The 23,785-nt window shown below is 43.8% G+C and overlaps 1 protein-coding gene across 1 annotated transcript in view; it reads right to left on the bottom strand.

Moving 5' to 3' along the window:
- Nucleotides 1–23,785, bottom strand: part of RELL1 (RELT like 1) — a 76,392-nt gene that overhangs the window by 33,324 nt on the left and 19,283 nt on the right. Inside the window, exons 2-3 of the mRNA XM_032135529.2 lie at nucleotides 5,720–5,944; nucleotides 3,798–3,869 (exon numbers count right to left, since the gene is read on the bottom strand). Of these exons, the coding sequence (XP_031991420.1) occupies nucleotides 3,798–3,869; nucleotides 5,720–5,944 (297 nt within the window). The remainder of the gene's footprint in view (nucleotides 1–3,797; nucleotides 3,870–5,719; nucleotides 5,945–23,785) is intronic.

Raw genomic sequence — 23,785 nt, 5'->3', positions numbered from 1 at the left:
AAGGGGCATGCTGCAACATTAGGTATTATTTGGGGGCCCAGGAAGGGAACCAAGGGCTGCACAAAGGATTGGAGTCACCAGCTGTCCTCACAGGCCCCTGGAGAAACCGCAGGTACACAGATGAAGGCATGGACAGGAGAAGAGGGGACCTGGGGTTGAGAATAAGATAGAAGGCAAAGAGAACTGGGGAGCAGAGGAGAGAGGAGAAAAATGGCACCTCAGGTATTGACTGCTCAGTGGTACCTACTGGTACTAAGCACAGTAAAAACACAAAGGCTACTTTCCAAAAGGAAAACAACATCATTTAAAAAAAAAAAACAAAAACAGCCCTATTTGCCCATGAGTGTGGGAAGTGAGGAAATTACATAATTTCCTCTAAGGACCCCAAACACCTTCTCTGCTGTAATTAAGAGAAGTGCCTACCACCGGCACCATCCTGCCATACCTGCTTGTGTGGCTTTGAACAAGTGTCTCATGCTCTGGGTCGCTGTTTCCTAATCTACAAAACAGGGTGGTAACAGGGCCTACGTCATCTGGTACTTTTATTTATCTATTTATTTTTTTATTTTTTTCATTTTTTATTTTTTATTTATTTATTTATTTATTTTTTTTCTTGAGACGGAGTCTCGCTCTGTCGCCCAGGCTGGAGTGCAGTGGCGCAATCTCGGCTCACTGCAAGCTCCGTCTCCCGGGTTCATGCCATTCTCCTGCCTCAGCCTCTCCGAGTAGCTGGGACTACAGGCGCCCGCCACCGCGCCCCGCTAATTTTTTGTATTTTTAGTAGAGATGGGGTTTCACCGTGGTCTCTATCTCCTGACCTCGTGATCCGCCCGCCTCAGCCTCCCAAAGTGCTGGGATTACAAGCGTGAGCCACTGCGCCCGGCCTATTTTTGTTTTTTTTGAGACAGAGTCTCACTCTGTCACCCAGGCTGGAGTGCAGTGACGGTGCAGTCTTGGCTCACTGCAGCCTCTGCCTCCCAGGTTCAAGTGATTCTCCTGCCTCAGCCTCCCAAGTAGCTGGGATTACAGACATGCACCACCACGCCCAGCTAATTTTTACATTTTTACTAGAGACGGGGTTTCACCATGTTGGCCAGGCTGGTCTCGAACTCCTGACCTCAAGTGATCCTCCCGCCTCAGCCTCCCAAAGTGCTGGGATTATAGGCATGAGCCAGCACGCTCGGCCGGTACTTTGAAGAATTTATTGAGTTAATGCTTAAGGATTTCCACAAACTACCCCAGCTATATACTGTCCCTCTTTGAAAAGAATAAGTTTTCCATCCCTCTTTCATGCCACCTGGACAGAGGTACAACAGTAAGTGGTTAAAATAACAGACTATGGAACCAGAACACCTGAGTTCCAATCCCGGCTCCGCCACTTTCCAGCGGTGCAATATTGGCAACTTAGTTAAGTACGGTGGGCTTCAGTTTATAACATGGGAAGAAAATGTCGAGATCATAGAGTCCCTGGAAAGCCTACAGAACAGGCCCAGCACATAGCAAACCCTCATGAGTGCCATGACGTCGATACATGAGAACTTCAGCCCCTGGCAAGGTTCTCACAGTTTACTTATTTCGACTGATTCAGCTGCCAGTAACCCATTTCATGCATCATCACAAATTTGGCAACTGCTCCAGCTTTCAGAAGCCCGGGTCCCAAGGGCCTGCAAGCTCCTCGCAGCCACAGAAGGCAGTCTGGAATGTGAAAGGCACAGAGGCAGTGAGGGGGTCATCCACGCCTTACGCTGCACACTTCCAGAATGGGTACATCTTCTATGCCAAGGACATAGTCATGCATTGCTTGGGCAAATTAAAAAGCACTTTTTTTTCATGTAAAAGAAACATCCATGATTGAGTACTCAAGAACAGTATCACGAACTACTGTGCCCTGAAGGAAGGTCTCTGGAAGACAGAGATCAAAATCCAAGTATTCTGGTCTTTTTTGTTATTTTACACATCATCCGAATAAGTTTGGTTGTCTGATTTTATAGAGTGCAGAAATTGACAACTGCATATTAGAAGAGAGGAGGGACAATGTTGTGTGGTTGAAAAGGATGCTGAATTTGAAACCAAACAGACAGAGCTGGGCTGTTCACTAACCACGTAAATTTAACTACTTGGAACCTTCTTTCTTCATCTGTAAAATAGGTGTAATTGAAGCAACTTTATAGGGATGTTTTGAGGATTAAATGAGATTATGTATATAAAGCACCCAGATCTATGCCAAAAATATAAAGCACATTCTAAAAACAGCAATGAAAATTATGCTCAACCATATGAAACTGCTGTTTCTCTAAGTCAAAAAGAGTTGAAGAGAGTCAAACTGACAAACAGTCTGGGCAGGCAGGTGCTCTTGTGGAGTAGTGAGCATCTGGGAGTGTGGGGTGCCCAGGGAAGGGCCTGAGGGCAGAGGAGCATGTATTTACTGATGAGTGTGGTGTATTTCAACCTTTAGACAAATGGCTCAGCTCTATCAGGCTCAGCTCTATCAGTCCACGAGCCCATGCTGGCTAAAGCACAGACAAAGCCCAGGGGAAACATTTTCTTTTAAATTGTAATGAGAATTCAAAGTGTGAGAATCCACAGCTATTGAGTAAGTGGGCAAGGAATCCCACACACCTTAAATATCACTGAGGGCACGGTGTGCTATCGAGGGAATAACCAGTGCTCGGAACAATGACCCTAAAGTTTCTTTACTCAAGATTAAATTAATCTTCCTTTTAAGATGACAATTTAGAATACATTTCAGGGTGAAAAAATACTAAATTTCATAAAAGTTCAACTTTGTGAAAGTGTTAACACTGGAGAAAGGATGACATAAAATAGACAAACAGAAGCACAGCAGCAGCTGCCAGTGGACGGGGGAGGAGGGAATGGGGAGTGGCTGCCCAAAGTGTCCAGAGCTTCAGTTTGGGAAGATGTAAAGTTCTGGAACTAGACAGTGGAGATGCATGTACAACACTGTGAATGTGCTTAATCCCACTGAAGGGTGCACTTTAAAATGGTAACAGTACTAAATTTTATGTGTATTTTACCACAATTTTTTTAAGCACATGAAAAAGGAACAGACAATATTTGAGTGCTTACCATACTGAGCACTCTATGTGTGCTATGTCCCAACGATGCTGTGAAGTAAATATTATTATCATTATTATTATTTCTTATTATTTCTTGTTTTGACAGAGTCTCGCTTTGTTACCCAGGCTGGAGTGCAGCAGTGTGATCACAGCTCACTGCAGCTTTGAAATCCTGAGCTCAAGTGATCCTCCTATCTCAGCCTCCCAAGTAGCTGGGAACATAGGAATGTGCCACCATGCCTGGCTATTTACTTTTTTTGAAGAGATGGGGTCTCGCTATTTTGCCCAGGCTGGTCTTGAACTCCTGGCCTCAAGTAATCCTCTCACCTCAGCCTTCCAAAGTGCTGGGATTACAGATATGAGCCACCGTGCCAGGCTGAGGTAAATATTATTATCCTCATTTTACAGGAAGAAACTCTACCTCATGAAACAAGGCAATGTAGTTTTCCCAAATCGCACACAACCAGTAAGCAGTGAGGCCAGGATTTGAACACCAGCTGACAGAGCTCCACGGCTGGGTCTCTGCAACACTTAGACCAACTCATGCTTAGAAAACTCACTCATGTGAAACTTGCGTAGCTGAGTAACGCTGGAAGCTGAGGTGTTAGAAAGCTTAGGTGAAGTCAGTAAGAGAGTCTATATAAATCTTGACTCTTCGAAGCAGGTTTTTAATAAAGGATAGGAATACTGAATTGTTTTGGAACACTAAAATGTTCACACCTTCATTTTTCATGATGTAGTGGACGATTTGCCCAACGGTGTCACTGTTTTCATTCACACTGTCGTTCAATTCTGAAAGAGAAAAGAGGAGGGGAGAACAGGTTACAATTGGTCATCAGCATCAAGTCAATCAATCTTAGAACCCCAGACCTCACTGAACAGTTTCCAGAAGCCTCAGGAAATCACCCATGGTGCTACAATTCTAGGCTTTCTCCCTCCAGCTCCAAACTTCCTAATGCATAACAAGCATAAAGAGAGAGTATCAAAGCTGTCCATCCAGCTCTTCTGAAGTTCGAATACTCACTCACTTTCCAAGACTATAATTTGGAAATGCACTTGTACCAGTCCTCATTATTATTTCTCTCTCATCATTTCCTTAAAGCCTTAAGAGAAATGGGAAGAAAGCTCATTAAAAAAGAAAAAGATTCTCCTTGGATTTTCTTTTAATTGCAGACTTACTATATCAATTTACATATTAATTTCCTTTTTAAATTGGATCATAATTTATCCATGTTCATCAGACTGCTCTATCCTCTGAAATACACTTCCAAATTACCTACATTCAGGGCTTGGTTATATGTCCACAAACTCAGTTTACTTTGGGGACTCTGTACCAAGAGTGTACATGAGTACATGATGGTCTTTGGGAAAAAAAGCAAACCACTCTGAAACCAATCTGCAAAATTTGTTTCAATAAGGAGAGCGAGGGAGGGTTGAAACGCTCCATCCTAGTTCAAAGAGAATGCATCAAGGTGTGCAATGTCCTACTCATTTACCTGGAAAATGCCTTCTCTATCCAAAGGTCAGCTTTCCTCCACGTGAACATGCATGTTTGGTTAGACAGCTCAGAAGCTGGCTGCTAAACCAACCTAAAGAGCATCTGGGAAGGAGGAGAGGGGGAGGCTCCACTTTCTGTTGACAAACACTTGGCTTTGGTTTGCTCACAGGCTCATACATGACTCATCATGCAATCCTGTTCCTTCTCAGCCTCAAAGGTCAGTGGGGGTGGGAAAAACCAACAGTCCAGCAAGCTGGCAAGGAACGAGGAACCTCCCCGCAGCCAGCCCTGCTTTGCCTGAAGGGCGACCTACTCCAATGTCACTTTTCTGCAGAAACTGCCCTTAGCGGGGCTGAAAGGAATAGGAGGAGTCACCTACTACCTCTCAAGGCCCAAGTCAGGAAACATCCCTAAAGATGATGGGAAAGAAACATCAGTGGAGAAAACAGGATTTCGTCTCGCAGGTTTTTCTAAACACTACCTTATGACTCCACGTTAGGAGAAACAGATGAGACAGCCTGAAGTTAGTACTAAGGCACCAGTTCTTGCCATACTTTTTTCTGCACTGTGCACACGATCGTTTACTTAATAAACATAAATTCCAACCACAAATATTTAAGATAGAACTCCCCCAGCAAAAGTAACACCACAAACATGGGGAGACCTATTTTAATTTTTCCTTCACTCTTATTCGAATCTGATTCCATAATAATAGTAAGGATTAATATTTAATGAGTAGTCATATATTCCAAATACCAAATGCATCTTTTCTCTAAATTTCACAGAAACCCCAAAAGGTGAGGATTATTTTCCTCGTTGAAATTAAATTAAAATGTCAAATGAATACGATTAAATTAATTAAAAATACATTTAAGTGAAATTATACATGGCAGAGATTCAGAGCACACAATAACTTGTCTAAGGCCACAGGGCAAGAAAGCGTGCCCTATCTGGCAGGTATTCAGTAATGAAAGCAAGTTTTCAAACTAGGTGTGATTACTGCGCAATCTGCACTTACACTACACTGTACCACCTGCCACTAAAATGGATCATTCTGCCTCAGAGAAATGGAAAGCATATATCACTGGTTTCATATTTAAAAACTGTCTCCTCACCCCCAATAAAAAGAGCCCTGGTTATTTACCTATCTTTTCAACCTTTTCCTCTTCGATATCTTGCTCTGCTTCTGTTGTACAACGATAGCCTTTCTTCTTAAGCAGGTGGCAAATGAGGACGCCGAAGAGACCCATGATAAAGAACACAGGGACAAGCGCATATGCAATATATTCTGGGTGTCCATTCCCAGTATCGTTGCTGGGCGACGGGGTCGTCTCTGTTCTGGAGTGCAATGTGCGGCTGCTCCCATTGTCTACAGAAAGAAACATGCATGCTGCATTAGATATCTGTCCAGGGCAAGAAAATCCTAATGACTCTCAGGTAATGTTCACAGTAAGTCAGGGTCTGCTCCCGAAACCACAGGCCACGCAGACTGGTGGGTCTGGCTGCACAGGCACAAGATAGCCCAGGTTTGGGCTCAAACAGTCTGAGTTTAACTCTGCTACTCATGAACCGGGTCCCATGCTGGGTCATTTTTTAAAAAACCCTTTTTTAAAAAACTCATTGTGGAATGAGTATACAGGGTTGTAGTGAAGTGTCCAGCACAGAATAAACACATAAACATTACATGTAACATTACAAACAAAGAATGAACACATAAACATTACATGTAACATTACAAATATTACATAAACACTACATTACATTATAGCACAGTTCTTAGTGATTAAGAGCATGGCCTCAGAACACTCAAGTTCAATTCCCAGCTCCACCATTTAGCAGCTGTGTGACAATGGACAAGAACTTAACATCTTGATGCCTTGGTTTCTTATGAAATGGGCATACAAATACTACGTACTCACCCTTCTACGATTGTTATAAAGATGAAATAAATTATTACATGTAAACTAGCAAGCAACATAGCAAATATTCACCCACATGCCAGGCACCATTCTAGGCACTTGTGATGCAAGTGCATCACACTGAGCAAAACAGGTGGAGATTTGTTGTCCTCATGCAGCTTACATTCTAGGAGGATTTAGTAAACTAGAAGATCTACAGAATGAAGAAGAGGGAAAAGTCAGGGATAGCATCAAGATCTTGGCCCAGGGTGCAAACATAAAAATGGAAGTGAGTGCACTTGTTTATTTGTTCACTAATCCCAATAAACATTGAATGTGTGCCAGTTATGTGACAAGCACCACACTGGGTGGGAACTGGATAGAGTGATGAACAACGTAATGCAGCCCCTGCCGTCTTGAGGCTCGTATAGGATGGCATCAGAAACAGCCATTAAACAAGTATACATGGGCAGATCGTGACGGATTGTGAGAAATGCTGTGGAAGGAAAACACAGGGCATTAGATAAGAACAGTGGGGATCTACCTTATGACTTCAAGAATAGGGAAGCTTTGAAGTGGGTATCTTTTGGAGAAAAGGGGAAGTTTTTGCCTTTAGACATGTCAAAGTATCACATGACTATATATATGAGAGGCAGTTTGATATCTTAGCTTGCAGGGGTGCCACATGGACTCCAGAAAGCAGTGAGCCTGGGGCACACAATTATATGATGTGGCCAACTGAGATCGCAGGAAGAACACACTGGGCTGGGTGCGGTGGCTCACGCCTGTAATCACAGCACTTTGGGAGGCTAAAGGGCGGCGGGGGACGGGGAATCACTTGAGGTCAGGAGTTCGAGACCAGCCTGGGCAACATGGTGAAACTCCGTCTCCACTAAAAATACAAAAATTAGCTGGGCATTATGGTACACAACTGTGGTCCCAGCTACTTGGGAGGCAGAGGTGAGAGGACCATTTGAGCCTGGGAGGCAGAGGTTGCAGTGAGCCAAGATTGCTCCACTGCACTTCAGCCTGGGTGACAGAGCAAGACTGACTCAAAAAAAAAAAAAAAATTAAATTAAATTAAACATTAAAAAGTTAGCCTTATATATGTGCCTGTCACACAGTAAGCACTATAAATGTGTTAGCTACCACTATTAATATTTAGGCCGGGCACGGTGGCTCACGCCTATAATCCCAACACTTTGGGAGGCCAAGGAGGCAGATCACTTGAGGCCAGGAGTTCAGGAAGAACATACTGTGTAGCAAAAGAATCAACAGAGCACCATGCCATGGAAAAATGAGAGAAGTACAAAATGAAGAGGGGAGTCAGGTAGATGAGGACCAAAGAAAACTGTGGGGTTTGACTGAAACAAAGCTTCAGTATTTGGAATATCCTGACTCTGAAGGGATAAAATGAGGTTTTCTACATGAAGGGAGGTTCACACACTGCTCAAGAAACCCAGAAATTGGAAAGCTAGAGACATTTAAATATAAGCTTTCTCAAGAGCATTTTGGTGAGAAAAGAATCTGTATTGTAATTGAGAGGGGCAGGAGGCAGCCAAATGATGCCCAGGCAGACAGGGTTGGGTCCCCGGTGAAACCCCACCTCCATGCTGAAGACAGTTTAAAGCCTGAAAGCCAAGCTCCAAGTTAAATCCTCGGACCACATGGAGGACTTGTCTTCCTGTTTGGTGCGCTTTCCTCACAAACCAATCAGCACGCACTCCCCGTTCTGAGTCCATTAAAGGCCCCAGACCCAGCCACACAGGAGGAACTTCAAGTAGGGGAACCATTCCCCCGAACCCCACATTGCCTCTCTGCTGAAAGCCGTTTTCATTGCTCAATAAAATTCTTCTCCGCCCTCCTCACCCTTCAATGTGTCGTGTATCCTCATTCTTCTTGGGTGCACTACAAGAGCTTGGGAACTGCTGAAAGCGGGTACAAGCTATACCACAGGTGAGCTGAAGCACGCCAGTGTGGCCAAGTGAGGCCTGGGCAGGGCGTCGCCAGCCAAAGGTCCCCAGTTTACAAAGTGACCCAGAAGAAAACTCCTGCATCGTAATGATTATAATGGGGACAATATACCTGATATGAAATGAGCACAGTTCATCACAGCAACAAACAAACAATATCAAACAGAAGCTTTATTTGCAAACCAGAGGCCACGGAACAAAGGCTACCTCCCTTTCGCATGGAACTATCCATTGTCTTTGAACATGAAAGGAAATAACTGGTTTCTTAGGTTTGTAAGAGGTTGCATTGATTACTTTATCAGACAACCTCCAGAATTTGAAATAGCCTGTGTTTTCTGATTTCTCCCTGAAGAATCAATACAATAAATACATCCCTAAATATACGCAATATGCCGTCTAAGTTAGGGTTTAACCTCATGCCTCATTTTCAGTAAAAACCAGAAACATTTATTTAATCCCTTTTATGGTCCTAAAACAATAAGTTTTCTTTATTAATCCCTTTATATAACACATATTCCATGCAACAAGAATAGGTGAAGTTGGCAGCATGCTGAGATCAAGGAGCTTTACTCAGAATCACTGTCTGTTTCAATCTGGGGGTGACAATAAATTCTTTCTGGGGGACAATGGGAAACAGGGATGAAAGCAGAGGGGCTCAGAATTGGAGTCAAACACCTCCCTCTGAATCAGGTGATTAAGAAGGTGGCTTCATCGTGAATTTGACATGTGGCAACCCCTAACAAACACTATATACCTATGTGGCAACCCCTAACAAACACTATATACCTACAGAGCTCTGGGACTTACAAACATGTGTCATTCACTTAATTTCGTAATTATCATGCCATCAAAAAACTGAAGATATGAATCTACGTTAGTGAAGCATACAAATTATAGGGAGATGCAATATAGCACTCAGATTAAAAGCTCAGACCTGGCAGAAATAACAGACATGTTATTTGGCCACATACTAGCCATGTCACCTTAGGCGAGTAATTTTAACTGTTCTGTACTCTGTTTCCTCTCTGTAAAAAGGATCAAAATGAATGTGACTAATCTGTGGTAATTTTACAAGATGGCCTTGTGAAATAAAAATCTAATCTCGGACCCCAATTTACTATGCCAAAAGGAAAAAATTAAGCTGAAAGCTGAGTCATTCAAGAAACTGCCTTTCCTTTTGTTCTTAGGCAGATAGCTAAGTATCTAAGGTTAAGTATCTGCACAGGTAGCTACTCCATGCTCACCTTATCTTAGGTAAAGTGCTGACTGACTGACATAATTGACTATTACCCTGCCCGCTCCTTTTCCCTTGCAACAGGTAGATTCAGTAATGTGAACATCTGCTCCCTCTTTCCCCTTTAAGTTTTGAAACCCTCAAAATCTTCTTAGGAAAATGGCATGAACCACGGATTGTTCCTGTGGATTTGAGATCCTTTTCTCTGGGCATGTCCTTAACCTTTGCAAAATAAACTTCTAAATTGATTGAGACCTGTCTCAGATACTTTCTGGTTTCCAGCTTCAAAATTATTTGCTACTGCTTCTACTGAGAGGTGAGGTCTGTATCTCCTCCCCTTACATTTACACTCTTCTCTCCCTGACCAACAGAATGTGTTGGGAGTAATGCATTATCACTTTCCAGCCTCAGGCAATAAGAAACTGACAACTTCCACTTCCTGTTTCTTGGGGCACTTGCTCTTGGAACCCAGCCACCATGCTGTGAGGAAGCCTAAGCTTTCCTGTGGAGAGAAAATAGCAGGCATCAACTTACCAGCCAATAATAGCCATAATAAAAGCAGATCCTATAGTCCCAACTGATGCTCCATGGGGCAAAGATGAGCTGTCTCTGATGAACCCTGCTCAAATTGTATAACGAATCCTTAAACAAAAGAAATGATTGTTGTTTTCACCTACTAAGCTTTGGGGTTATTTGTTACACAGCAATAGTAACTGGAAGCCTGCTGCATGGTGTCACTGTGAAGATTAAACAACATTAATATGTAAAGCATTCAGAAGAGTGTCTACAAAAAGGTGGGCACTGTATTTTAGTCATAATCATAAAAGACCTGCATTATTCAGTAAGATAGCCACTAGCCACATGTAGCTATTTAAATTCAAATTTAAGCCAAATGAATTTAAATAAAGTTAAAAATTCAGTTCCTCAGTTGCATAGCCACATCTCAAGTGCCCAGTGGCCATGTGTGGCTAACTGCTACCATACTGGACAGGCCAGATAAAGAACATTTCCACCATCCCAGAAAGTTTTTTTGGACAGCCCTGTTGTGCATTACAAAGAATAGCTAACAAGAAAGATGCAGAGTGGAGAATACATTGTGATCTACCTTAACAATTCAATGAAAAATAGCTTTTAAATAACAAAGTAACTATTCATCCATAATGTCTAAAACATTTATAAACTTCAGTAGGTTTAGCTTTCCTTCAATTTACACTAATAATTTGCTGAGAAACACTGTATCCCTCCTTCTCCTTCACCCCTAGCTGAATCATGTCTGAATCATGAACAAATTATTTAGTTCAAATAGCAAAGGTTGTTGCATTATTTATAAAAGTCAAAAAATAGCAACAGCTGCATATTTGCAATGAGATAATAAGAACATATCTAAATCACTGTTTCATTTGATGAAATAATATGCACTCTTTAAAGATCTATGAAATTGTTTGTGAAGATATGGAAAAACACTATGATCCAATATTGAATTTCAAAAGCTGGATTCAAAATCTTACATGCAAATACGATCCAACTAGTTTTTTTAAAAAATAAAAACGCGTGAAGGTATAAAGCCAAAACCAAAATGCTAAGTGATTCTGGGTGCTAAAATAATGAAATAAATTTAATTTTATCTTTATACTTTTCTATAACTTTCTAAAATTACTATGTGGTACTTTTGTACCAAGACGGTAGACACTTTAAAAAGTATGTAGAGCAGAGGCTGTTGGTCATTTGAGAGTCACAGATCCCTTTGCGAGGTCTGATGGATGCTAGGATTCCTATTTCAAAATTCCGCCTCCCAATTCTGTGAGTTCTTGAACCCAAATTAATATAAGGGCATGTGATGTAATAAAAATGATGTCCAAGTTTCTGCTTGAGCAACATAGTGGACATTGGTCCCATTCATTGTGATGGGAAATATATGAAAAAAAAAAGCAAGTTTGCTTGGTGTTATGGTTTGAATTTTGTCACCTCCTCCTAAATTTTTATGTTGAACTCCTAACCCCCAATACCTCAGAACGTATTTGGAGATAGGATCTTTACATAGGTCATCTAGTTAAAATGAAGTCATCAGGGTGGACCCTAGTCCCATATGATTGATGTCCTTCTGAAAAGGGGAAATGTGGAGACAGATGCAGGGAAAACACCATTTGAAGAAAAAGGCAGAGATCTGGATGATGCTTCTTCTACAAGCCAAAGGACACCAGATTGCCAGCAAATCACCAGAACCCAGGAGAGAGGCATGAAACAGATTCTCTCATAGCCCTCAGAAGGAGTCAACCTTGCTGACACATTCCTCTTGGACTTCTCTGTTGCTGAAGCCACCCTGTCTGTGGTACTTTGTGAGGCAGCTCTAGCAAATGAATTCACTTGGCATCTCGAGGACAACATCACAGTTCAGTTTTGAACATGCAAAGATAGAGGTAAGCAGGTGACATCCAGATGGAAATAGGCATTCAGCAACTGGATCTTCTCCACTCAGAAGCTGAGGAAGAACAGCCAGAGCTCCAGTCTAGGACAGCGAGGAATGAGTTTCCAGAAGAGGCAAGTGGTCAGCTGGGTCAGATGCTATAAGAGGGTGCGACTAAAATACGAAGGAAATGCAAAATGGTGCCACTGCTTGCTAAATAGTATTAAGGCTTCTCAAAAGGTTAAAAATAGAACTACCATGTGATCTAGAAGTCCCACTTCTGGGTACATATCCAAAAAAAGAATTGAAATCAGGATCTTGAGGAGATACCTGCACTCCCATGTTGTCTGCAGCATTAGTTACAATAGCCAAGATGTGGAAGCCACCAAAATTCCTATCGATAGACAAAGGGATAAAGAAATCATGGCATATGAAAATGGAATATTATTCAGCTTTATAAAGAAGAAAATCCTGCCAAACGTGACAACATGGGTAAACCCTGAGGACATTATGCTAAATGAAATAAGCCAGACACCAAAGGACAAATACTATACAATTCTGTTTATATATGGTATCTAAAATAGTCAAACTCATGGAAACCAGAGAGTAGAATGGTGTTTGCCAGGGGCTGGGCAGGCAGGGGAAAAGGGACAGTTGATGATCAACAGGCATAAAATACAAATTTTCAGTTACACGAGATGAATAAGTTCTAGAGATCTGACAATACTGTATTGTGCACTTAAAAGTTTGTTCAGAGAGTAGACCTCATGTTAAGTGTTTTCACCATAATTTTTAAAAAGAGAAAGAAAGAAACAAACAAACTGCTATAGTTTGAATATGATCTGTCCCATCCAAAACACACATTGAAATTTGGTCCCCAACGTAACTAACAGTGTTGAGCTGTAGTGGGACCTTTAAGAAGTGCTTGGGTCTTAGGGATCCCATGCTCATAAAGGAGTCAATGCTGTTCTCACAGAAGTGAGTGAGTTCTCATGGGAGCGGGTTAGTTATTGGGAGTGTGGATTGTTATAAAAACGAGTTCAGCTTCCTCGGTGCTTTCTTGCTTCCTCTCTCACCATGGGATTTCTTCCATTTTGTCACTGATGTCATGAAGCAACAAGAGGCCCTTACCAGATATGGCTATCCAGTCTTGGACTTCCCATCCTCCAGAACTGCGAGCTAAATAAACCTCTATTCTTTATAAATTACCCAGTCTTGGGTATTCTGTTATAGCAACAGAAAACAAACGAAGACACAACCCAAGAGAAATCTTTAGAAAGAGGCTTGAGAAGAACTCAGATAAATCAGTCCACATAGAAATTCCTAAGAACACATGGGAAACCTTCAGTTTCTAATTTAGGAGCAGCTTGGGATTTTTTAACTTCTCCCTTGTTGGATTTTGCTCCCTGTTTCTCTGTAGTTTCTTGAAGTAAACGTTCTTTAAAAATTCTAAAGATAAAGTAAAACAAAAACGGAAATAAATAGGCAAAAATAAAACAGAAAGAAAAACAATCCACAGATGCTCTTTGGTGGCCTTGCTGGAGCAGTTTTCCAATGAACTGGATGGCAAGATGCAAGCTGGATTCCCTGGGTTCAGGAACAGAGACACTGAGCTCATTGTGCTCCTTCCAGAAGCCCAGTCTGAGCAAGCAAGGAGGGTAGGGTAGTTCACCCTCAGGGTGAAGGGAAGAAATTTTTGTTTGGGGTTTATTTTTTAAGTGGATGAAATCAAAGTATTTGTATGTAGAAAGGAAGCAGCAAAAGGGAGAGACAGAGAGGGAGTATGAAGCAATGGCCTTGAGATGATTTCCATATGAAGGAGGGGAATTAAATAGCTGAATAGAAAAGGATACATTTTTTCCTGAGGCCTTCCTTTATAGTGGGTGGAAGAAAGTTGCGGGAACAGGTGCCTCTGTTGTCTTTTAACATAAAAAGCAAGGCCTGGTGTGGTGGCTTACACCTGAAATTCCAGGATTTTGGGAGGGCAAGGCAAGATTACACATTTTGTGAAACCTCATCTCTACAAAAAAATCTCCCAAAAATAAGATAGCTAGGAGTGCTTGTGCACCTGTAGTCCCAGCTACTTGGGTGGCTGAGATGGGAGGATCAAATGAGGCCAGGAGGTGGAGGATGCAGTGGGCCATGATTGTGCCACTCTACTGGGAGAGTGGGTCAGCCTGGGGGACTGAGCGAGACCCTGTCACACACACACACACACACACACACACACCATAAAAAGCAATGGCAAACCAGTGTAAAATGCACCTGCAGTCCCAAATACTGGGGAGGCTTGGGTAGGAGGATTACTTGAGCCCAAGAGTTCAAAGCCAGCCTAAGGAACGGCCAGGGAGGAAGCAATGACATCTGTTGCTAACTAGGAGGGTGAGGACAAAAGAGGGGACTTCAGCAGACAATAGTCTCAGTAGAGAGACTGAAGGGAGGTGTCAGTGAAAATAATGCACAATGGAATTCAGAACACAGCTGAGATGTGCACCCCAAATCTCTAACTGTATGAGACCACTCAGGGCATGCCATGCAGGCTGGAAGCCAGAACAAATCAGGATCAGAATGGAAAGCAGACAGAGCTAGAGTACGAAAGAGAACAGTTTAGTGTGAGATGGCTCCAGAATCGATGATGTCTGATTCACACTAGTTTATTACAGCACTATCGATACTAAGCCACCACCACAACTATGGAGCACGTATGAGCCAACACTAAGCTAAGCACTGAATCTTCACAGTAAACCTATAAAATGGTTACCAGTGTTATCCTCACATTACAGCTGGGGAAACAGAAGCACAGAAAGGTCAGGCAATATTCCCAACGTCAAGGTCACGTGGCTACCAAGTGGCAGTGCCTGGATTCAAACCAGGCAGTGTGGATCCTGCATGCTCAAACACACTTTATCTTACTCTCAGTGTCTGCATATGTAAAACACAATTTGTGAGAGAGTGCTGTCCATCTACCAATGCCTAAAGTACATTTTCATTATTTTTCTTTCAACAATATTTCATCATTTAGCCACTTTTCTGTTAAAATGCTAAATGATGGCCTATTCTCGCCTATTTCACAACTTGGTTTAGAATAAAGGCTCTGCAAACTTCAAAACCATGGATTCCAATTAGCACAGCAAGAAGTAGGATAAGTTTTGAAAATGCTCCCACCAGACTCCAAAGCAGTTTTGCCAGATGAACAACAAAAAACTCTACTACTGCCCTTAGCACCAATCAATCTCCCTCCCAACTCCCAAATCACAGCTCGCCTTATGCGGGTCATAACCTGGGATCCCTACAGCCTTGCTGGCTCTTCAAAAACAAGCCCATCACTTCATTTTGAGAGTCTTCTGCACACAGCAAGAGCCACTGAAACAGGCAGAGCTTGGCTCTAGCTGGTAAGTGTAACTCTCTTCCACAGCACCACAAATAAAAAATGTCCAACACAAAGGCCAGTGTTTGTCAAAATTCTTTGGGTTTTTCCTGGGCCCAGTGAGCTTTGGTAAATTTGCTGTATTCTGAGGACCCACTAGGTATGTGTGTTTTGCCAAGATCCTGCTGAGATTACAAAAGAAAACGTGAGATGAAAAAGATCAAAGGCAGCAGGGAACTGAGGAGGAGGCATGAAGCATGGCTGGAAGTCAACCTAAAAAGTCAAAAGCAATTTTCTAGCTTGTTTCCAAGTAATACTTGTATTTCCAACTGACCCCAATGGTCAGAGGAGCTGAGACAGAATGGTGGGGAAATGGCATTCCTCACACCCAGTGGGCATGGCTTGAGGGTTGCTAACATTTTTTGGTCTAGATTACCAAGACGGCTAAATGTCTAAATGCTCATTTCTCAAAAGGGGTTTTTCTTCATCCACCTTTGCCACCAGCTACCTCTGTGATACTGAACAAGTCACTTCACCTCCCTGGGCCTCAGTTTCCTCATCTGAAAAATTACAAGCAGGAGCTGATGTCCTTCATGGTTCTCAGAATTCCACTATTCCCCAACCTTCTGCAGCCTCATCCACAATTCACTGTGGGTTGACACTGCTGGAGATGAAGACACAAGCCCATCCTCCGTGTCCACAAGGCCAAATCCAAACAGCTCTCAAATCCAACCACAGACTCCAGACAAGGCAGCCATCCTAACCTCTCCCAAGTAGATTTGTGCCAACCAAGATCAAGATCAAGAATGGCTCTGATAGCAATTCTTCCTCTCTCCTTACCAGGAAAGGGTGCGCATTCTCAGAAGCTAGGGTTTCCTGGCAAACTGAACCAACAAACTCTTGATGGGAAAGGAACTTGGCTGATAAGTGGATAACCCACATCAAGGTTAGCTGGAAAATAGCTTTTAAGCACACACACACACACACAAACACCCATTTTTATTTACTTATTTATTTATTTTTAAGCTAACATTCAAATCACAGTATCTGAGAAGGGTCTATTTTTTGGTCTAGATTACCAAGATGGCTAAATGTCTAAATGTTCATTTCTCTAAAGGGGTTTATCTTCATCCACCATTGCCGCCAGCTACCTGGTGATACTGAACAAGTCACTTCACCTCCCTGGGCCTCAGTTTCCTCATCTAAAAAATCACAAACAGGAGCTGATGTTCTTCATGATTCTCAAAATTCCACTATTCCCCAACCTTCTGCGGCCTCATCCACTATTCACTCTGGGCTGACACTGCTGGAGATGAAGACACAAGCCCATTTTCCATGTCCACAAGGCCAAATCCCGACAGCTCTCAAATCCAATTGTTTCATAACTCCTTTCACAGCAACATCAAATCTGACAAACTCATCTGGTAGCAAACCCTGCACTGACCTGATGTGTGGCTATTTACAATCTCCATTCCATTTAGTTTGCTGCATAAACAATGTATTTGATTAGACCCCTCCAGTCTAATTCTTCCTCTCCTGGTAAGGAGAGGAAGAATTGCTATCAGAGCCATTCTTGATCTTGATCTTGGTTGGCACAAAGCTCGGGGGAAGTCACATCATTTAGAGTTTAGACTACCAGTCCCAAGGGTTTCCGACTGTCACAACACTAAGAGTAAAGAGATTGGTGAGGGTACTGCACTTGCTCAAGGTCACATGGTTAAAAACTGGTAAGAGGCCAGGCACGGTGGCTCACGCCTGTAATCCCAGCACTTTGGGAGGCTGAGGCGGGCAGATCACAAGGTCAGGAGATCGAGATCATCCTGGCTAACACGGTGAAACCCTGTCTCTACTAAAAATATAAAAAATTAGCCAGGCACGGTGGCGAGTGCCTGTAGTCCCAGCTACTTGGGAGGCTGAGGCAGGAGAATGGCGTGAACCTGGGAGGCGGAGCTTGCAGTGAGCAGAGATCACGCCACGGCACTCCAGCCTGGGGGACAGAGTGAGACTCTGTCTCAAAAAAAAACAAAAAAAAAAAAACAAAAAAAAAAACCCAAAAACAAACAAACAAACAAAACTGGTAAGAACCTGGGACAAAAATCTTGTTTCAGGACAGAATCTGTAACTAGTCCACCTACTGCCTCTCAGTCCTACTTTGGTAGAGCCAGGACCTATTATCTAGTCAGTAGCTAGCAGCTTACTACTAGTGCAACACAACCTCTTTTAAGTTAATTCTGTTTGTTTGTTTGTTTGTTTTTTGAGACAGAGTCACTCTGTCACCCAAGCCGGAGTGCAGTAGCACAATCTCAGCTCACAACAACCTCTGCCTCCCAGGTTCAAGCAATTCTCCTGCCTCAGCCTCCAGAGTATCTGGGACTACAGGCGCACGCTGCCACACCTGGTTAATTTTTTGTATTTTAGTAGAGATGGAGTTTCACCGTGTTGCCCAGGCCAGTCTCGAATTCCTGAGCTCAGGCAATCCACCCACCTTGGCCTTTCAAAGTGCTAGGATTATAGGCCTGAGCCACCGTACCTAGGCAAGTTAATTCTTTAAATACAGTTTAAATCAATTGCCCACAATAATAAAAGAAGAGAAACCAAAGCGAATTCTACAAAATAAAATCATCCCCAAATTATTCCTATTTGGTTACAGAGATAACTAAAGTCACAGGCTCTAAGACCATCTACCCACAGTGGCAATCATAAAGACACAGCATTTGCCCAAGCTCAAGAATATGTTGTAGAGAGAACAAATGGGCTTAAACAGAATTGGAGAACACTGTAAGTCAGTATATAAATAAGTGCTGAACTCTGTAGTGAAACTTGAGGCAGCTTTCAGCTTCCAGTCAATTCCTAGACAAACAGCTGCTACAACCCCACCTATCCACAAAAAGGCAGCTGTAACTAGGCAGGGAGGGGACACCCAGATGGCATCCACCTGCCAAAGTCCACCCACCCATGAAACAAAACCCCACCCAACCCCAGCTGCATACAGTCCCTCAATTACCTTTATTTTGTTAAAATTCCTGAAATGCTACCATGAGACATAAGCCCTGGAGTCTGATTCTGGGTTGCAAAGACACTCTGGGAACAGACGGAAGCTCAGACAACTTCCCCAATAAAACGTGCAGGAGTCAGCAATGCCTAGCTATAAAGCCTTATTTTCAGATGCATTTGGCTAACGGGTGCCTTGAAAAATTATCATTACTAATGATAATTATCACTTTTAATGAGAAAATGCATTTCAACTTACAATCTAATTACTCAAAAGTAGTATTTGGGGCATAACCTACCCTTAAGCTGGGGCTTCCTTCTTAAATACCACATAGATTGAGAAGGGAAGTAATAAAGATGATCCAGAAAGAAAAAGGACTTTATGCTGAGCCTCAACAGAGTAACTGAATTTGGCTGGACAAAAAGGGAACAGGACACTCTTGACAGGCAGGAGGCTGGGGCACTCAGAGCATTCCTGAACCCCGGGTTGCTACCAGAACAAAGGACTGAAACTTGAGTGATGTCAATATAAAGAAACATCTTAGAAAAAAAAAAAAAGATGAAATATAAATATTTACCATCCCTGGCTTCAATTTGAACTGAAGAGAGAAAAGTAACTTTGCAGAGTCAGAGAAAGTCCCTAGCCTACCCCACACTGTCTCGGGTTTACCATTTGAAGTTATTTCTTAAAGCCACAGAACTCCAACACAGATGACAACTACAGCCACCCCCATCCCCCCATCTTCCCCCACCTCCCACCTCGCCCAAAGCTCCCTCTTGGGAGGAAATTAACTCTAGGACCCCAGTGTCTTGAGAAGCCAAGGACCTCAACTTCTGGACTCTTCCAGAGTATCTCAAACAATGGTTTGCATTCAGGATACAACAGAAGGCTCATCTGACCTGGCCTCACTCCAGACTGGAGCAAGGTCAGCTCACCAGTTATTTGCTTTGGGACACAGGCCAGGAAGCCACCAACTGTGCCTCTAAGACAGAAGACTGAGGAGATTCCCACAGACCCTCGCTGATGGCGGCACACATTAGTGGGGTCCTCAGAGAGGGGTGTGAGAAAAAGCAATACCCGTGGGGTTCAAGGACTGGGAGGGTTCCCTGCTGACTCTCTCCCCATCTTCTTTTCCTGTTCTCCAGCCCCTCCCTCCCTCTTTCGCTGCCCCGCCTCCTTTTGCTATTTTTGGTGCTGTCCATCTGGGGACTTTTCCAAAGTCTTTACTTACTGATAGCACTGTCTGTCTCCTGGGAAGGGGCTGGGTGGCTGCACAACAGGAATGGAGAGAGACTAACGGCCCTTGCGAACCTTTAAAATTATACATTATGTCCACTCAAGAAAGAAATGGAATTCTGAAGAAGCCATTTGTTTGAAGTGACCTTAAAGCAACAGGGCTTCAGAAATCTAATATTTGCTTCAGATTATTTCTGCAAGGTGGTACGTCATAAAGAATGAGTTGCTACTTTAAAGTAATTGTCAATTGCAGCATTCACACGGGGTGTTAGGGGTGTCAGGCAGTGTTCTGGATGCTTCCTGGGCAATCTCATGCTACCCTCGCAGCATCTGTAAGGAAGCATCTCTCATTACCCCCATTCGCAGATGAGGAAAATGAGGCGCATGGGTTCAGTAACAAGCCTCAGTGTGTAGGAGGACAGGATCCAACCCAGACAATGGAATCCCAGTGAGAGGTGACAGGGTGCTGGCAGTCCTCACAGCCCTCGCTCGCTCTCGGTGCCTCCTCTGCCTGGGCTCCCACTTTGGCGGCACTTGATGAGCCCTTCAGCCCAGCGCTGCACTGTGGGAGCCCCTTTCTGGGCTGACCAAGGCAGGAGCCGGCTCCCTCAGCTTGCAGGGAGGTGTGGAGGGAGAGGCGGGAGCGGGAACTGGGGCTGCGTGCGGCGCTGGCGGGCCAGCTGGAGTTCCGGGTGGGCGTGGGCTTGGCGGGCCCTGCACTCGGAGCAGCTGGCCGGCCCTGCCGGCCTGGGCAATGAGGGACTTAGCACCCGGGCCAGCGGCTGTGGAGGGTGTACTGGGTCCCCCAGCAGTGCCAGCCCACTGGCGCTGCACTCGATTTCTCAGCGGGCCTTAGCTGCCTTTCTGCGGGGCAGGGCTCGGGACCTGCAGCCCGCCATGCCTGAGCCTCCCACCCCCTCCATGGGCTCCTGTGCAGCCGAGCCTCCCCGACGAGCACCACCCCCTGCTCCACGGCGCCCAGTCCCATCAACCACCCAAGGGCTGAGGAGTGCGAGCGCACGGCGCGGGACTGGCAGGCAGCTCCACCTGCAGCCCCGGTGCGGGATCCACTGGGTGAAGCCAGCTGGGCTCCTGAGTCTGGTGGAGATGTGGGGAACCTTTATGTCTAGCTCAGGGATTGTAAACACACCAATCAGCACCCTGTGTCTAGCTCGAGGTTTGTAAATGCACCAATCGACACTCTGTATCTAGCTACTCTGGTGGAGATGTGGGAAACCTTTATGTCTAGCTCAGGGATTGTAAATACACCAATCAGCACCCTGTGTCTAGCTCGAGTGCACCAATTGACACTCTGTATCTAGCTGCTCTGGTGGGGATGTGGAGAACCTTTATGTCTAGCTCAAGGATTGTAAATACACCAATCGGCACTCTGTATCTAGCTCAAGGTTTGCAAACACACCAATCAGCACCCTGTGTCTAGCTCAGGGTTTGTGAGTGCACCAATCGATACTCTGTATCTAGCTGCTCTGGTGGGGCCTTGGAGAACCTTTGTGTGGATACTCTGTATCTAACTGATTTGATGGGGATGTGGAGAACCTTTATGTCTAGCTCAGGGATGGTAAACGCACCAATCAGCGCCCTGTCAGAACAGACCACTCGGCTCTACCAGTCAGCAGGACGTGGGTGGGACCAGATAAGAGAATAAAAGCAGGCTGCCCCAGCCAGCAGTGGCAACCCGCTCAGGTCCCCTTTCACACTGTGGAAGCTTTGTTCTTTCACTCTTTGCAATAGATCTTGCTACTGCTCACTCTTTGGGTCCACACTGCTTTTAAGAGCTGTAACACTCACCGCGAAGGTCTGCAGCTTCACTCCTGAGCCAGGGAGACCACGAATCCAACAGAAGGAAGAAACTCTGAACACATCCGAACATCAGAAGGAACAAATTCCAGACGCACCACCTTAAGAGCTGTAACACTCACCGCGAGGGTCCGCAGCTTCATTCTTGAAGTCAGTGAGACCAAGAACCCACCAATTCCGGACACACCGGGGCCCACACTCTAAGCCATGTTGCTCTCTGCAAGGGGCGGTGGCCTTGGGTTTTATCTAGCGACACATGCCTTTATGTGGCTTTGTTAAACTGTCACCAATGAACCACACAGCTGGGCTGCATACAGGTCAACATTCATCCACCCAAGGCCGTTAAACACTAAGAAGCTGCCTCTCTCCAATGACCCTATGATATATGATTAACACTGGAACTTGCACATATCTTCTTCTGGTGTAAAAATCATCTTCATAAAAAAAAGACTCAAGTCAGCTGTAGGTGAATGAAATTTGTAGTGGCTTCATTTTTAAAAAATCTTGATAGCACAAAATTTCCCAATATTAATTTTAACTGCAAAAAACAAAAGATCGACTGGGCGCAGTGGCTCATGCCTGTAATCCCAGCACTTTGGGAGGCCGAGGCGGGTGGATCACAAGGTCAAGAGATCAAGACCATCCTAGCCAACATGGTGAAACCCCGTCTCTACTAAAAATACAAAAATTAGCTGGGCATGGTGGCATGTGCCTGTAGTTCCAGCTGCTTGGGAGGCTGGGGCAGGAGAATTGCTTGAACCCAGGTTGAACCTGGGAGGTGGAGCTTGCAGTGAGCTGAGATCCCGCCACTGTGACAGAGCGAGACTCCATCTTAAAAAAAAAAAAAAAAAAAAAAAATCACTCATGTATAACTACTTCATCTCCCTCTATACCTATCATAAAGGTAAAAGTAAAAGACCTTTTTCCAGCTATTGAAAAGCACCTTATTCACAGATGCATGTGTTCACATTATTGCTCAAAAACTATTATTCAATGGTTGCCACAAACATAATTTGTACCAGCAATGTTAATTACATGGCATCTAAAAATCTTTCAGAAAAAATATTTAAAAAGGAGAGGAATAAAGAAAATTTTCATTCATACACATGAAATAGGGACACACAGTACAAGATATAAAAGTTCCCACCCAAATAACACACTTTTCAATGTACTTTCACATTCATTCTTTTATTTGAAATCTCTAATCTCAAGAAGTTAAGTAATATCATCATTCTGTAAATATATCAGTTGCCTACATGATATCACTGGGTCGAGGCAGAGAAATAAGCCAAGCAAAAGAACCGAAGCTTAGGAGGACATTTTCCCCACCCATCTCACTACAACAGCGCACCACTCAGACATACCACGGTCAAAGGCAGGAATCCCAATAGGACACAGAACTCGCCGGAAAACCCTGACTGAAGTCAAACACCTCTTTCCCTAAGTGGAGGTGGGGAAGTGAAGGTTTGTACCTCTAATCCCTAACACAGTTCCTGCAACACAGTAGGAGTGCCTGAAACATCTGCCGCAGCGGATATGTGAAAGCAAATTCTCTCATTGCAGAAGGGCTCCTGGGTAATCAATCAAGTCCCCAAGTTCACTGTAACTTTATAAGCAGTTTTGTTAAGATCCTATTTGGTAGAACAGAATGTCCAGTGTACTTACACCCCATTTGCCAAATACCAACGGTTTTTACAAACATAAATAAGTAGATTCTTTTCAGAGCTGGACAACTGATACACCCCACAGCTTCACACCCTTGTTGGATAAGTCCTTTCTGAAGGATGTAAATATACCAGCATGCTCCTGGGTTCATCAAAATCAACAGAAGTTTCCATTTTGCAAAGATTCAAAAGAAAGGCTATAAATAGCAGCACATTCCTAAACCCAGCTTGGGGAACTAGCTCTCAACCAGATTTTCCCAGGACTCCAATTCATCCCCAACTGCCAGATCCATAAGGGGACGCTAAATCCGAGCTTACACAACCTCACCAAAGGCTACTGCCCAATTTCCACATGGCTGCGAGTCCTAACAGAACTGTTCATATACATTCCTTGCAAGAAGCCAACCAAGAACTAGGTTAGAAATTATTTAAACTATGGGAGGAAGGCTAAGTAGCAAGGGCCAGAAAAAAACCATCAAATAGGAGGAAACACGCCATCTCAGCCTGTCTCCAGCAGCAACGGAAGAAATGGGGTCAAAGGGGTGCTCCTTTAGGAAATCAGTGAATTCCCTGGAGCTTACAGAGAGCTGGTGCAGGAAACCAATCCTTGGGGAGCTAGATCCC

Source organism: Hylobates moloch, unplaced genomic scaffold (assembly GCF_009828535.3).
Source record: "Hylobates moloch isolate HMO894 unplaced genomic scaffold, HMol_V3 SCAFFOLD_17, whole genome shotgun sequence".
NCBI lineage: Eukaryota > Metazoa > Chordata > Mammalia > Primates > Hylobatidae > Hylobates > Hylobates moloch.
The sequence above is the reverse complement of the archived record's forward strand: the minus strand, read 5'-3'. Positions and strand labels throughout refer to the sequence as shown.